This window comes from Mchenga conophoros, linkage group LG9, assembly GCF_057382185.1.
Source record: "Mchenga conophoros isolate Kocher_MC1m ecotype Shallow Benthic linkage group LG9, M_conophoros_male_GT1.1, whole genome shotgun sequence".
Lineage (NCBI taxonomy): Eukaryota > Metazoa > Chordata > Actinopteri > Cichliformes > Cichlidae > Mchenga > Mchenga conophoros.
In genome coordinates, this window is record NC_140534.1 from 10,292,749 (window position 1) to 10,305,952 (window position 13,204).

Genomic DNA, 13,204 nt, shown 5'->3' on the forward strand with positions numbered 1-13,204 from the left:
ACCCAATTTGTAATATTGCTAAACATTTCTTAAGGCAGACGAGTCATGCTGGCTGGGTCAGTGTCATTTTTGTTGTAATTGATGTCTGGTTTGTTCTGTTCCCTAGTGATGGGTAGGGATGGGTACCAGTATCCGGTGTTCTGACATAATCCTTGAAATAGTAATAACACAGTATCCTCAGCAAAGATGAATTAAACAAGTTTTATTTTAATGGAAGTTTACTTCAAGTCTTCAGATTTTTACTGTCTTTTATTTGATTACTTTAAAGTATATGATTACATTAGAGTAATTAAATAAAGACAGTTTTGATGGAGCTCCTGAGCCAGCCCAAGCTCTCTATGAAGACGAGGAAAAACTCCCCTGGGGGGGCCAGACTGACGGGAAGAAACCTCGGGAAAGCCCATTCAAAGAGAGATCCCCTTTCCTGGGATGGCTGGGGGGGGGTTACAGGAATTCCAAAACACTGAAATTTAAAGTGGGCCAATTAAAAAAAATTATTTCCTGAAAAAAAGAAAGGTAATTCATACATCACACATAAATGATAACGTCTGAATTGTGTGTGTGTGTGTTTGTGTGTGTGTGTGATAGGCTTATCTCAGCCAAGTGTGATGCTGTAGCTCCTCCAGCGTCGGCCGCGTCTCCGGGACTTTGGTTAAACACGCGTCCAAGAAATCCCGGCAGTCTGGAAAGAAAGGAAAGAGAAAAAACATGAAGATGATAGTTCCAGTGGTCCAAGCCATCAGTCAGTCTTGAAGTGTGACGTTTTCTTACTTTTGGACAGATGTCTTTTGAATTTCAGGCGCTTTTTGAGGAAGCTCGTGGTGTTAAAGTCCCCGGCATGAAGCGCTTCGTACAGAACCACTCCCATTTGCCATACCGTGGTGGGTCCACACCTGTAGCAACTGCGCCCGTACCACTCGGGAGGGGAGTAAATTTCTGTACCTAATAAACAGACACAATTGCAATTTCTTCTAAAACAAAAGGCGAAAATTGTGACATCTGTGAAGAGCAAGAGCAGAATATGTTACCATAGAAGACGCGGTACTGCGACTGCTCCTTAACAAAGCAGCTCAGTCCAAAGTCGATGATACGAACACGCGGTACATCTGAGCCGGTCTCAATTAGAATGTTCTCACTCTTGATGTCCCGGTGAAAGATGTGTTTATCCTCCAGGTGCTTCGCAGCATCAACCAGCTGCTTCAGAATGACCTGGAAATAGAGCAGGGCGATATGACCAAAAATATTTATCACGATATACATTTGAAAAGTTGTGATAACGATATAACTGACGATATAACTGACACTAGACAAAATACTTTACAACGCCACAACTTTATTAGTGCAAAAAACCCCATAAATGTATTTTCACTTAAACAAGCAGCTGTTTTTTTATGTGCATTAAAGTTATATAAAAATGTAACAGTGCAAATGCAAATTCCTCGCTGACAGTTTAACCAAAAGGCATTTCCAGTGGAAATTGGCCGACATATCCTCAGCATAACCATGTAAAATATCCACAAAGCTTAAAAAGAGGTTATACACACACAATACGGTAATATCACGTTGAGGTGCAGTACGTATCACTCCGCGAGGCGCCTGCCTACGATAGCCGTAATGCTCCGACAATCCATCGAGCGGTGCGGCTTTGTAGCTTAGCAAAGTCGCCGTGTACATAAAATCGTTTTGAGGTCAGTAAACACAACCAGAATTCATACATAAGGCACACGGGATTATAAGGGGCACTGTCGAGTTTCAGAAAAATCAAAGGATTGATTTTAAGTGTGCCGTATTTTCCAAACAACACGGTAATAACGGCGGCCCGCTAGCATGCGCTACCAAAAATCGTGCTTTGTTGTGTATCTGACGGACGAAAGCTAAACCAGTTCCACACCACTAAAGTTGCAGCATTTTTACAAACCAGTTCTGGTTCATCCGTTTCATTCAACGATCCACTTTTGCTCTTCTCTTTCTGCGTCACCGCCATCTGCGTATGTAAACATAGGCACTGCGCATGCGCGTTTTACCTATTCTAGCGCGATATTTCATTTTCCTATCGTTGCCCAAAATTACACCGGTATTACCGTGAATGGTATGATATAGCCCAGCCCTACCTGGAAACGATGAAAAAGACAATAATCAATCAATGGGTTAATGTTTCTCTAATACTCTGTGCTTTGATTGAATGATGTACAGTCTAAGACTCTTCTAAGGCAAGTCAACTTGCCTTGGCCTTGTCCTCTGGCAAAAATCCTCCATTTTCTTCTATGTATTTATCCAGGTCCACAGCGGGGACAGGTCTCTCCATCACCAGGATCAGCTCTCTGCCAAAGTCAAACCACTCCAACAGAGACACTGGGGCTGATGTTTCCACTGATCCATCTGCTTCAGCTGCAAGCTTCAGCATGATGGCAACTTCCACTGACACATTCTTCCCGTTATCATCCTGAAATATTTCAACAAAGTGGATGATGAGGCACAGACGTTCCACAGGTGAACGCTGCATGCAATCCACTAATGTAAAAACAATTCAAGTCTTGCACATTTACCTTCACTTTGCAGTACACTTTCCCCTTTGGGATGTGTTTGATGGCCACCTAAAAGACACAGGGCATTGATGAGCATTTCCTCAGTATGACATCATTAAAGGTGTAAAACAGCATACATCTCAGCTTACGATATTATCCCTTATCTGCATTACTGCCTGTCTTACTACCACCATCTGAACACTTACTGGTAAATGATCCTTTATGCGGTAGCCAGCAAACACTGCTCCACAGCCTCCTTCTCCAAGCCGGTGCTCCTCCACGTATCTTGCTTGGAAGTCACCTAAACAGACAAACACAAATTGGGTTTTACTACAGCTGTCACACAAATTACTCTCTGCTGTACCCTAAATGTTCATTTTGCTCTTCACCTGAATATAAAAGCTAAGCTGCTTGCTACTTACGTTTCTGTTCAGCCACTGACTTTTTGGCAACGGTTTTGGTTTTGTCCTGGTCCACGTTCTTTTTCTTAGGTGGGTCCCTGGTGTCTCCCGCAGCTTTCCTTTTGCCAGCCTTTTTGTTTTTACTGCAGCTCTCTGAAATCTCTATGCTGCAGTCTGCAGATGTGGAAAACACCAAAAGCACATCAGCTTATTAGATAATAGACACAAATATCTCCCAAACACTAATATCTTCAAACTAGCAACCAGATGTACACTTAATCTACCCCTCACTCAACTAATTAGCCTACCTTTACCAGTGTCCAACCAGGAAGATGCCTGCCCCTTGTCACCGCTCACATGCTCAAGAAGTTTACGCTTTTTTGCTGTATTGGTTGTCCCCGCTTCATCTTGTTGGACCTTTCGCTTGACTCCCCCGACCACATGAGCATCTGAGCTGGTGGAAGGACCAGCCTGCTCAGTGACCCTCCTTCTTTTTATGGGGGTCGTTTTTTCAGGACTGGCCTTTCTTTTAGCCATCCTGCTCTTACAATCTATAAACAACAACAACACATTAGTGAAAAAGAGCGCTCGACATCAGGACTAGAAGGATTTTGATGTCATTGAATTTTAAATTAGTATTGCTTACAATATAATAACAAGTTTATCCTTTTGATAAAAAACACACCAACACCATACTAGGTCTACTAAGTCTAGATACTGATGACACTTGTTGCTCTGTTTTCACTGCTCAGTCCAAGAATAAACTTGTCACATTATTTTACCAAAAGACAAAGTGCCCCAGTAACCTTTCTTTGATTAGACATGTTGCACTCAGGTTAGTTTCAATCAAAACCAGGATTTAAATCCTCTAAAAATGAATCATTTTATACACAGAGCCTCAACATTGTTAGAAATGTACATTCTGTTATTTAGGGGATTTTATTTTTTACTTACTTTGATCTCCTGGATCTTTCTTATCTGCCTCAGTCGTAACTTTTCTTGTTTCCTTTTTCATCTTAATTTTTAAAATAGAAAATGTCACCTTAATGAGTGAATAGTCCTTCAAATGTCTGGATGCTTGACTTTTCTAACTAAGCTGTATAAGTCAGTTCTGTAAGTGAGCTTTAAAAGTAAACTCCGGAGTCTATGGCAACACAACATTAGAACCTTGCCTTTTAGTGACATCACTAAAAGGCAGTGTCCCAAGTAGTTTAAAGAAAAACACTCTGGCATTTCATATAATTCAGTAATTTCACATTAAACTTTCTTTCATTATCCTTTCATTATTTGTTTAAAGACTTGATGTGTGGATGCTACTATGAAGACTTCTAGTTGAGCAAACACTAATAAACACTGACTAGTTTATCTGAGATAAAATATAACACTTTTTTATTAAGTCAGTGTTAACTCTGTTTTTTTCTGTTAGGATCATTCAATAGTATCAGAAGAGAAAAGAAAAGTATGTTTTGTTTTGTTTTTTTTCTTCAAGATCTGTTCACATGTACTTAGCAAGAGTGAGTACACAGCGTTAAAAAATGGTACTTAGTGTAGTGAGGAAGGCGAAAAGCAAAGAGAGCATATGAAGGTAATATTGAAGAAGGCGCAGTTTTGAAGTGGTGAAAGGCAAAGGCATGAGTGCAAGCGTAATAAAAGGTAATAGGAGAGATGTCGAGCAGGCGGAGGACTTGGCTGGAGCAGGAAAAGGCAAAAGGGGAAACGCGAGTGCACGTCTGAAACTTCTTCACTGTCAGTGAATCCTAATTCTTAAGACTAACTAAGAAGAATAAATCTATGTATGAATGTCGTTTTGAGCACATCTCCTCTTTCTACTGATCAATTCTTCCACCTAGTGGATAGATGATAGTATTGCAGCTTGTCTCGTCACCTGTTGTGTGTTTTGTGTGCTCCAGAACCTGCGTCCTGTTGGAGTACTGTACGTAAAACACACAAACACTGGAGTGAACACAGCTGCTGAACATCTCTATATTCATAACTTCTTCCTGTTATCTCATATCTGTCTCCCTTCATCTGTGTAGGAACGGTGTACAGATGTATGAGTATGTCACTCCTGCTCCTCCACCTAACACCTCCACTCCAAACTAAGTTTGCTCTGCTGCTTTGGTTCACTGATCTGCAAGTATCTGTCATTTGTTTGCAGATGTCTGCAGGAATTATTGTAATGATCCATTAATGGTGCCTGATTTCATTCAGTTTTACAGCTTGTCTCGTGTTTTTGAACTGCTTCCCTCACAGTTGTACACAGTGCTAACATGTGCTCTTACTCTGTGTTTTATTCCTGAAGAAAAAGAAAGTGCCCAGCCCAGCAGGATGAAGATGGGCCATACGTCAAGAAGCCTCCAAATGCCTTCATGCTCTATCTCAAAGAGCAGAGGCCAAAGGTCATTGCTGAACTCAACATCCCTGGAAATGCAGCCGTAAATGCAGTGGTGGGACAGAGAGTAAGTGTGTAACTCTGCATACATTTATGCATCTGTTAATGTTGTCTGCTCATGTTTTTGCATGTGTCCCAGCTGTCCTGTAGTTATGTGTAGTAGCAGTGCTCACAGTGTGTTCTTATGATCTTCTGTCCACAGTGGAAGTCGCTTTCAAACGACCAGAAAGCCAGATATTTCAAGCAGGCTGAAACAGAAAGACAGAATCATGCCAAAGAGCATCCAGCCTGGTCGACCAAAGAAAACTATGTATGTCCAACAATAATTTCATTATAGACGATTGGACCGATTTCAATTGAATTAAACTGTTACTCCTGTTATTTCAACATCTGTCTTTGTGTAAATAAATGAAAAAACAAACAAAAGATGCTTCTGTCATAAGTTACAGCAGGATGAAACAACCTTCATGTAGTTCTTGTTTTTAACACTGCAAACCTTCTTTAGTTCTTTTGTTTCCTTTCATATTCAGCACACATCTGTCAGTGTCCACTAACTGTCAGGGAAAAGCCAGATAAAAACACTGTGGGGTCTTTTGGGACACGTGCTCGTTGGGTTTACTCATAGATATCAGAAATGATCTGTTCTGTATTCAAAGGATACACGAAGGACGTTTGTATTAAATGCAATATAGCGACTGATCATATGCTGCTTTCTTTGGGGGCTTTTCACCACCATGTTACACAAATCCAGTTTCTAACTGAAAAGAAAATCCTTCACCATTTTCTAATCAAATTCCCTGGTTTCCCATGTCAGAGATGTCATGGCTGAAAGGATCATCGCATATTGAGCTCAAAGCTAAACTCTTGTGTAGGGCCTCTTTCCATGTTGTACCATTCATTTTAAAAAGTCCTGGTAACAAGAGACAGAGGTGACTTGATGTATTACAGTTACTTCCCAATTTACAGAAATGATGTGACTTCTGACATTTTCCTAGCAGGAAATGTGCTACTGTGGGACACTGAAAGAATAAACAGCAAGGCACGTTTTGTTTTAATAACTTTTCTTTACTTCATTTGTATGAACTAGGTTTACCTTACAAAATCTTATACTGTATATAATGTTTTATGTTTAATTCATGTCAATGTCAGCTCGTGTTTACTCGGGTGAGCAGTACCGGCCCACAAAGAGAATGCTCTTGGTGGGTTTATGTCGGATGAAGAAGATGAAGTGATGGTCAAAGAACATTTCAAAGCCCACACTGAGAAGTTGTTCAGAAAAAGAAGTTGAACCTGACCAAGATGAAATCCAAAATTGGGAATTAATTGTTTTATTGTATTATTTTTAATGTCACATATGGTGCTGTGTAATCCGTGTATGTATTATGTGTCTCTGCTGATGTGTTTCATGCCTCACTTTCATTTTACTGTAATTAGGCTAGTTTTAAGTTTCTTGAGTATTCTGATAAGGATACTGTGTAGTATGATTTGCAAATGAAGAGGAATCAATTAGTCTTAAATTAATTGACTAAGAGAAATGAAGCGTTGGAAGAATGTTATGTTGATGACTATGAGGTTTCTGGGGTTTATTCAATAGAGCAACAACTGTGTGGGATCTTTATACAAATTCTTATATTCTATTTAGAGCTTGCTTTAAAGTATGTTAGCAAAAAAACAGCGCACGCATTCATTTTCACGATTTTTGTTCTTCTTTAGTCATTGGGTCTTTTTAGGTGGTACCTCCAGGTACCACAAGGGGGAATGTGGTGGATTTTTGTGTGATATGTATAACTATACACTATATATCTATGTGCACTGAACATATATATTTTAACTTTCATGTAGAGTCTTAAGCACAAGACATTTTGCTTCACCATGTTTATTAAGGTGGTGCAGTAACAGGGCAGTTAATGCTGCTGAGAGTTCTCCTGCCTAACTCGCTCTCCAGCTAACTAACCTTCCCTAACGTCTTTCATGCAGCACATGTCTGTATCTATTTTTTCTACTCTTTTACAGAGCATCTTTTTGACTGTCTTGATTTTAATTGGATCTAAAAGGGTTGGATCTCCACATCGTTGGTGGAAGAAGATTATCAGGATGGCTTCAAAATTTGCGACTACAGCCCCTCTTCTGTGGAACCAGCTTCCAGTTTGGATTCGGGAGACAGACACTATCTCTACTTTCAAGATTAGGCTTAAAACTTTCCTCTTTGCTAAAGCATATAGTTAGGGCTGGACCAGGTGACCTTGAATCCTCCCTTAGTTATGCTGCAATAGACGTAGGCTGCCGGGGATTCCCATGATGCATTGAGTTTTTCCTTTCCAGTCACCTTTCTCACTCAGTATGAGTTAATAGACCTCTCTGCATTGAATCATATCTGTTATTAACCTCTGTCTCTCTTCCACAGCAGGTCTTTTATCCTGTTTTCCTTCTCTCACCCCAACCGGTCGCAGCAGATGGCCCCGCCCCTCCCTGAGCCTGGTTCAGCTGGAGGTTTCTTCCTGTTAAAAGGGAGTTTTTCCTTCCCACTGTCGCCCAAGGTGCTTGCTCATAGGGGGTCATATGATTGTTGGGTTTTTCTCTGTACCTATGAAGCGCCTTGAGGCGACTTTTGTTGTGATTTGGCGCTATATAAATAAAATTGAATTGAATTGAATTGTGTTAACTTGTGTAGTTACACAAGTTACACAGGCAGAATGCCGTGTGAACACTGTCTCCAGGTGGAAAACAGAATGAGCGATACACCTGCTGTCAGGCCTGCAGGGTTTCTCCCTGTGATGTTCTTCTCTGTCTTGTGGTTGACAATTTTTTTTTTTACTGGCACAAATAATTTGTGGGGCGTCTTATTGTGACACCTGATTGTTGTAGTATTTTTAAAATGGCTGTGCAAAAAAATAAAAATAAGAACCCCAGATGCATTGCCTGCATTTTTAGATGAATAGTTGTATATAACTTTATTATTTACAAAATTTTTGTTTAATTTTAATTTAAAAAAATTACCACTTATATTTGCATTTCAAGTTATGAAAATAATTTACTAAACATGTCTGTGGTTTTTATAGTAAAGAGAAAATATAACTACTACTAGGGTTTTATGTGTTTGTGTGATTTCAGACCAGTTGTTTTAATAACTGTAAATTTGGACGTGTGAGGTTGTGCTGAAAAGAATGATACCAAGAAAGACAAGGTAAAAAAAACAACAACAATCAAAAGCAGCCAAAAATGGCCAATTATATTTTGGACCTCAGAATATTGACCCAACAAATCATGAAAAATGAGGTTTCAATAATTGTTTGTGACAGTGCAGCTTTCTGGCAGTAGTAGTAGTCAGTACAATTTGATTTTTTTCTAACAAAAACAGTATGAAACTTAAGTTAGACTTGTGTTTGGAAATGAGCCCCCGCCCAGTGTTGTGTAGCTTTCTGGATTTTATACTTATTGGTTACATATTTATTTATTATACAGGCTATACAGTACACACATTTTATGTAACTGAAATGTTTAATTATGTGGGCTATAGAAAATAATTAAGTTATAGACCATATTTATATGAAACATATGCTTAATGTATATTAATCATATGTAACACCTGCATATGTCTTTAAAACAAGGCTTTGATTTTGCCACCCCATTTGATTTCCATGCCAGCCTGGAAAAATTTCTCTAGATCCGCCCCTGGACCTGTCCTGGACCAGCAACACCAAATCAGTGACTAAAAGAGCTCAGCAGCGACTGCATTTTAAGAGACGACTGAAGAAGGTGCACATCCCCAAACCCATCTTTAATACTTTCTACAGAGGTACCATGCAGAGCATCCTAACCCGCTGCATCACAGTCTGGTATGAAAACTGTCATGCGTCCAATCGCAGAGCCCTCCAGAGGATTGTGTGGACCGCACAGCGTGTTATTGGCAGCTCTCTACCCAGTCTACAGGATATTTACACCTCACTGGGAAAGCCACTAGCATCATGGCTGACCCGCATCACCCTTCCCATCAACTGTTTACCACACTTCCCTCCAGAAGACGACTGCGTCATCAGGAGCAGGTCGGCAAGATTGTGCAATAGCATTTTCCCCCAAAGCAGTTTGGCTCCTGAACACCATGGTTCCCTCCTCCGCACTGAAAACTTCTCCACACACTTCTTGGACTACATAATACTCTCCTCTAATTATTATTACTATTATGATGTGAACATTTTGTGCACTTAAATCTTACTGTGCTAATGACCCCTGCATCAGCACCTTGTTTGGAATAGCAGTGGAGAAGACATAGATTCAATGCTGCAGACGTCTGAGCAAAGAAAGCTTCTAGAAGAGTAAAGACTAGCTAGAAGAATGAAGATTCACAGAGTAAATGTGAAAATTCATCACAGGGCTCTATGCACTTGATTAACTGACCATGAGCAAGTTTGCTAGTCTGGAGCATTCAGATCCACCACAAAGACTGTTCAGTGCTCACAGAAACTGCACAATACCCAAGAGCTGCATCTGAGCCTCTACAGGCCTTAAACAGCATGTTAATGTTCAAGACAGTTTAATTAGAAAAAGACAAAACAAGTATGGTTGGTCTGGAAGGGCCGCCAGGAGAAAGCTTCTTGTCTCTAAAGAGAACACAACAACTCAGTTGAGGTTTGCAAATTTGCCCTTGAAAGCTTCTGGAGCAACATATTTTTAAAAGATGAGACTAAAGTGGAGGTTTGGTCATAATGCACAGCAGTAACTTCAGCAAAAATCAAACACAGCACAAACACCTCAAATCCACTGTCAAGTACGCTGGTTCAATTGTGGTGATTTGAGCTTGTTCTGCAGACACAAGCAATAAGCACCTTGCAGTCCACGAACTCCTCTGTATGCCAAAGTTTTCTAGAGTCAAATGTGAGGCCGTCTGTCCAACAGCTGAAGCTTCTCCTAAATTAGGCCATGCAACAGGATAATGAGCCCAAGCACAGCAGCAAATCTACTGCATGGAAGTCCAGACCTCAACCTGACAGAAATGCTGTGTATAAAGAAATGCTTGCAAATGTTGATGAATTGAAGTTATTGCTGCTAACTGCTGCTTCTGTAACCGACTCAATCATAGAATGATTATGATATTGAAAAAGACAAATGCCTGAATCCTAAATTGTGGATATCCTTTTGTTGTGATCTAAAATGTAACACTAAATGTGATTAAAACACTAAAAATCTGGACTCTTGGGCTCAACAACTGTAAGGATCACCAGCCCGAGGAAAACACAAAATACACATGACCCGGTGACAAAGACAATTCATTCTTGAATGAAGACATTGATCTGACTTTTTAAAATTTTGCCAATTGTGTTTATTATTAAATTATTGAGGAAATAGAAAGGGGAGGAGGGGTTGTAAAGAAGAAGGTAAAGGAAAGGGATAGAAAGGAGGAAAGAGATAGAGGAGAGAAAACCCCAACAATCCCCTCTGAGCAAGCACTAGGTGCGACAGTGGATAGGAAAAACTCCCTTTAAAGGAAGAAACCTATGACAGAACCAGGCTCTAGAGGAGGCAGTCAACTGTCGGGACTGGTTGGGGGGTGAGGGTGAAAAGAGAGAGAGGGGGGGGAGGGAGGGAGATGGGACAGGTGATAGCAGTTAAAGGGAGACAGGGGAGGGAGAGGTGTCAGGAGAGAAAGGGAGAGAAAGGGAGAGGAGAGGTGAAAATTAAGATGGAACAGACGAGGTGACATTAGCAGTAGAAAAAGTAGAAAAAGTAGAAAAAGCAGGAGTGTCCCTCCTCCAGAAGAAGCAGAAGCGTTTTTTCTTCTTTTCCATGAGCTTTTCCACGAGCACTTTTTTCTCTAGGATGAGGGTTCTCAACTGATCGATTGTTTCTGCATTCTCCTGCTCAAGTGTCTTGCATGTTTTCTCCACTTCTTCTAATTTGGCTTGTTTGTCTTCGAGCCTTTCTTTCATTTCTTTAGATGTTGCCTCCTGCATTAGCTTTGCCTCGTGCAGCTCTGTATAACTCTGTTGTAATTTGTTGTGCGTGTCTTCCAACTGCTGACTTCTGCTCTCGATTTCTTGAAGTGAACACTGCAGGTCTTCGTTTGTTTTCTCTAGTTGTTGCTTTAGCACCTGTATCTCAGTGTTTTTGCACTTCACGTTGTCTGAAAGTTCCTCGACTTCTGTGTTTTTTCTCAGCATGTCATTGAGCTTACTCTGCATCTCTGAGCATTGGTTTTGCAGTTTTTCCTTTTCCTCTTCCAGTTCAGTTGTTTTGTAGTTCAGTTTGTTATAAAGTTCTTGCAGGTTTTGGTTTTTCCTCTCAAAGTCCTGGAGAATTTCTTTGTCTTCTTTCTGCTTTATTTCCTGTTGTTCTTGGTCTTGAAGCAGCTCTTGATATTTGTGCAGTGTTTCATCAAGCTTTACCTGCAGCGCTCCGTATTGTTCCTGCACACCTTGGAGTTGGCACTGCGTGTCTCTCTGGTCCAGTTTTTCTTTCTCTTCAAGGATTTCTTTATTCTTTTGCAGAGCTTCATCAAGCATTACTTGCGAGCCTTCGTTGTGTTTCTCGATGTTCTGAAGTTTGCAATCCAGATGTTTCTGTTTCATGTCTTGCTGTTCTTTCTCTTGAAGGAAATCTTTATTTCTTTGCAGTGCTTTATCAAGTTTCATTTTCAGCGCTGTGTATTTTTCCTGCACGTCTTCAAGCTTGCAGTCCGTTTGTTTCTGTTTAATTTCTTGTTGCTTTTGTTCTTGAAGCAACTCTTTATTTTTGTTCAGTGTTTTATCAAGCTTTACCTGAAGCGCTTTGTATTTTTCCTCCATGCCTTGGAGTTTGCACTGCTTCATGTCCTGTTGTTGTTTTTCTTGGAGGAGTTCTTTCATTTTTTGCAGAGCTTCATTAAGCTTGATTTGCAAGCCTTTGTTGTGTTTCTCCATGTCCTGGAGCTTGAAATCCATTTCCTTCTGCTTTATCTCCTGTAGCCTTTTTTCTTGAAGAAACTCTTCATTTGTGTGCGGTCTTTCATCAAGCTTTACTTGCAGCTCCTGATTCTTTTTGTCCTTCAGCACTAGTTTTTCTAGTGCTTTATCAAGCTTTGCTTGGAGCTCAAAGTTTCTTCCCTGTCTAGGAGTTCCATTTCTTTCAACTTTTGAATATCTTCCTTTTCTAGAAGCTGGTTGAATGATTTGTCTACTTGATCAGGAAGTTGAATTTTGTCTTCCTGATCACAAAGAGGAGAGTTGGGCTTTACTGTTTTTTTTCTGTTTTCTCTGAGACATGTTTGAATCTGTAAACTGTCACTCTGTTTATATCTGAATTAACTAATTTCAAGAAACTGTTGCAATTACCTGGACTGCCTCAGCCCAGGTGATGTAACATTAGCAGACAGAGGGTTTGATGTTGCAGAATCTTTGGAGCTGTGCCATGCTGAACTGAAGAGCCCAGCTTTCACCAAAAGGAAGAACTAACTGGGCCCTAGATTGCCCAATCAAATCTCTTAATGCCACCTGCCCTCTCCTACATTAACTGTGGGCTCACCTTGTAGAACAGAGTTGAGTGTGGAAGAAATGGCAAAAAATATGGAGCTGAAAAGCTGAGAGAGAAAAAGAAATGATAAATAAATCAATGTGTCAAATTAACTGACATGTTAGCTGGTAGAGTGCCCACTGCATTATATATATATCATCTCTTTTTTATAATAAATAATCAAAAACTTTATTTAAACTAAGATTTTAAAAAATATGTGCAGTGATTGATGTGCTCTCAGACATGTGCTTCAATCCACACACAAATACAAAACAATCTGACCACACGTACAACTGTTTCACAAACTCTATAAAGCATTCACACTCCAATGGATGCATCAGAAAGCAGCTTGGGATTACAATCTTGTCCAAGGATATTTCGCCTGCAGACTGGAGCAGCCAGGG

The 13,204-nt window shown here is 40.2% G+C and overlaps 3 protein-coding genes across 4 annotated transcripts in view; 1 reads left to right on the top strand and 2 right to left on the bottom strand.

Annotated features, from left to right (window-relative positions):
- LOC146566735 (WD repeat-containing protein 37-like) overlaps positions 1-2,305 on the bottom strand; it is a 14,612-nt gene extending 12,307 nt beyond the window's left edge. The window contains exons 1-3 of the mRNA XM_085285806.1: positions 2,225-2,305; positions 1,029-1,209; positions 772-942 (exon numbers count right to left, since the gene is read on the bottom strand). Of these exons, the coding sequence (XP_085141932.1) occupies positions 772-942; positions 1,029-1,209; positions 2,225-2,305 (433 nt within the window). The remainder of the gene's footprint in view (positions 1-771; positions 943-1,028; positions 1,210-2,224) is intronic.
- A 47-nt stretch (positions 2,306-2,352) lies between these two features.
- On the top strand, positions 2,353-6,996 carry LOC146566736 (transcription factor 7-like 1-B). Of its 2 annotated transcripts, XM_085286440.1 has the most exons (4): positions 2,363-2,490; positions 4,963-5,059; positions 5,229-5,385; positions 5,521-6,996. In XM_085286440.1, exons 1-4 carry the CDS (start codon positions 2,466-2,468, stop codon positions 5,653-5,655), a joined length of 414 nt encoding a protein of 137 aa, XP_085142566.1. In that variant the 5' UTR covers positions 2,363-2,465; the 3' UTR covers positions 5,656-6,996. The 2 variants fall into 2 exon arrangements, 1 of the variants encoding a protein (XP_085142566.1); XR_014893828.1 differs by lacking the exons at positions 4,963-5,059; positions 5,521-6,996 and having other exon boundaries at positions 2,353-2,490; positions 5,229-5,363.
- On the bottom strand, positions 2,454-4,073 carry LOC146566737 (uncharacterized). The gene is made up of 5 exons (XM_085286434.1): positions 3,881-4,073; positions 3,235-3,477; positions 2,948-3,100; positions 2,732-2,826; positions 2,454-2,594 (listed from the first exon to the last, which is right to left on the bottom strand). Exons 1-5 carry the CDS (start codon positions 3,939-3,941, stop codon positions 2,454-2,456), a joined length of 693 nt encoding a protein of 230 aa, XP_085142560.1. The 5' UTR covers positions 3,942-4,073.
- Positions 6,997-13,204: the final 6,208 nt, after the last annotated feature.